This window comes from Thunnus albacares, chromosome 22, assembly GCF_914725855.1.
Source record: "Thunnus albacares chromosome 22, fThuAlb1.1, whole genome shotgun sequence".
Lineage (NCBI taxonomy): Eukaryota > Metazoa > Chordata > Actinopteri > Scombriformes > Scombridae > Thunnus > Thunnus albacares.
In genome coordinates, this window is record NC_058127.1 from 2,126,945 (window position 1) to 2,129,952 (window position 3,008).

General features: G+C 39.6%; 1 protein-coding gene across 2 annotated transcripts in view; it reads left to right on the forward strand.

Annotated features, from left to right (window-relative positions):
• LOC122974086 (F-box only protein 41-like) overlaps window positions 1-1,963 on the forward strand; it is a 20,280-nt gene extending 18,317 nt beyond the window's left edge. For both annotated transcript variants that reach the window (XM_044341962.1, XM_044341963.1), the window contains exon 17: window positions 835-1,963. In XM_044341962.1, coding sequence (XP_044197897.1) covers window positions 835-897 — 63 coding nt within the window. In that variant the 3' untranslated portion in view covers window positions 898-1,963. The remainder of the gene's footprint in view (window positions 1-834) is intronic.
• The last annotated feature ends 1,045 nt before the right edge of the window (window positions 1,964-3,008 follow it).

The window sequence follows — 3,008 nt, forward strand, 5'->3', positions numbered from 1 at the left end:
AACACAGACACCAACACACCCCTCCAGCTTCTGTCGAACACAGACACCGACACACCCCTCCAGCTGTTGTCAATCAAATACAGACTCCGACACACCCCTCCAGCTTCTGTCAATCAAACACAGACACCAACACGCCCCTCCAGCTTCTGTCTAACACAGACACCGACACACCCCTCCAGCTGTTGTCAATCAAACACAGACACCAACACACCCCTCCAGCTTCTGTCTAACACAGACACCGACACTCCCCTCCAGCTGTTGTCAATCAAACACAGACACCAACACACCCCTCCAGCTGTTGTCAATCAAATACAGACACCAACACACCCCTCCAGCTGTTGTCAATCAAATACAGACACCGACACACCCCTCCAGCTTCTGTCGAACACCGACACGCCCCCCAGCTGTTGTCAATCAAACACAGACACCAACACACCCCTCCAGCTGTTGTCAATCAAATACAGACACCAACCGCCTCTCCAGCTTCTGTCAATCAAACACAGACACCAGCACGCCTCTCCAGCTTCTGTCAATCAAACACAGACACCAGCACGCCCCTCCAGCTGCTGTCATCAAACACAGACACCAACACACCCCTCCAGCTTCTGTCAATCAAACACAGACACCAACACACCCCTCCAGCTTCTGTCAATCAAACACAGACACCGACACGCCCCTCCAGCTGTTATCACTTCCATTTTAACAATAAAACAATATTAACAATAAATGTCAAATCACGTTGACATTACTTTAGTAGTGACTTCAAAACATGGAGAACAAATTAAAGACAGACTTCTCACTCTGTTCTATGTTGTGTATGTGTGTGTTCTTCAGGTTCTTCAGAAGCGTCCTGGACTGTGTGATGTCCTGCAGGTTAAAGCTGACGGATTCTGCTGACCTCAACACACAACCTTTAACCCCTAAACTGAAATTGAATTCTAAGTCTAACTTTAAAGCTAAAGCCAAGTGTGAACCCTTAAACAGCTCTTTGAAGATGCGAGGACCAGACAAAATGTCCTTCCTACCAAGGTCTAAACTCAAATCGGTCCTCACAAAGATGGGAATAAAATGTTTACTGTCCGCTTATGATAACCTGCCGTGATCCACCAACCCCCAAAACTCAGACATTTCAGTCACTCAGCAGTTCTTCAAATTCTTTGCAGGAAAAGTGCAGAAAATATTAAGTCACCAGATGGTCGGCAGCTTTCTTAGTCGCTCTGTGTCAGAAACGTCTGAGTTATGAGAGCTGGACATCCAGGAACGTAGTAACCTGTATGAACCCCTGAACCAAACCAACACTTCATCAATTTATGACACTTAAATGTTTCACAAAGCCCCTTGCACTGTTCAAAAGGATCTTCCTTAACACCACCCTTTGTCTGAATTGTTTAATACAATTCCTTTATTCCACTTTTATTATCATGTTTTTACTCAATTTTTTGACAAAACCTGAACCTTTATAAGCCCTTAATCTCTGCTAATAAATCCAATTTAACCTTAAACCAATTTGTTGTTTAACAGAATTAAATTCTCTTAAACACAGCTTTACTAAACCTTAAAATAACCCTTAATTCTCCCTTAACAAAACCTTCCTCGTAGCTTTACTTTTACTAATTGACCCTTCACACATTAACAAAAATTATAGCTAAAAGGGTTTTGGGTAAATTCTTACTCTACCTTTTTAAAAAACAATAATTCTTGTAGAAAGAGTTGTAGAAACCCTTTGTTCTTACTTTAAATTTGAATAAAACCTTAATTCTTTAGCTTTACCTTTAAAATAAGCACAAGCGCACACACGTATGCACATATTTGCACAAGCAGACACACTGACTCATACACCAAAGACATCAATCAATCTATCAATCAATCAATCAGAGTTGCAGATGTGTTGGAGTTCATGTCCTCATAGAACCTACAGGTGCTACATGTGTCATTTTACCATCAATAAATCATTTTCTCATCAGTTTGGAGACTTCTGTGTCATTAATGAACCATCTGCTCGATTGCTTTACGGCACAAAACAGACAGAGGGCGCCGTTCTTCCAGAAATAAAGTTTTCAGAGCTTCAATCTCCTCAATGTTGCTGAACATAGACTCAGGACTCTCCTGGATAATGTAACCATCATATAGGTTAATGTTAATGTTAATTAGAGGAGATAAAATGTTGTGTCTGGCTAATCATTGTATTCAAGTTATAATCCTTCAGTCAGTCTTCTACTGTTGGTCACACATTCTCTTTTGAAATCCCACATTTTACAATTATAAATCAGTATATAAACAGTTAATAAATGGTTTCTGACAAATAATATATAATCTTGTGGTCATCTACACGTTTATAAAAGTGTTTATTGATGTATTTGTCAACAATAACTCCTCCAGTGGGCACCTATGAATGCTTGCTGCTGTAAAAACAGATAATGAATGATAATAAAACACAGCTGTAATAATATAAAATATGTCTTCATAGGAGAAGTTTTAATATCTGACAAATACTGTACATTAATAAATACTTAACTATGTCCTTATATCTGCTTATATCTACATTATACTGTTAAAAATCATTTGTTTACACTACATTACATATACTACATTAAATTTAAGTTGAATTACCTTGAACAAAAAACATGAGGCGTTCATGTTTGTTTGGTTTTCAGGCTCTTTGTTAAGCATGAAATCTGATATAATGCAGCTTTCATTTGAACGTTGATGTGAACAGTATTCACAAGTTGGAACCTTTCTATAACAGTAACTCAGATATGACATGAACACAACATGAGCTCAGATCCAGTCTTCCCTTTTTCCCAAATTAGGATTTCCGAGTTCTGCTGATTAGTATAAAACTCCAACTCCAGCCCCAGGAAGTCAGAAACGTCAAATGACATCAGAGACGTCACATCATACTACGAGGTTTACTCAGTGTGTGTGTGTGTGTGTGTGTGTGTGTGTTTTTGTTACCTCATGGGGACCTTAACTGGGACCTTGTCGGGACCAGTAGTCCTCATGGGGAC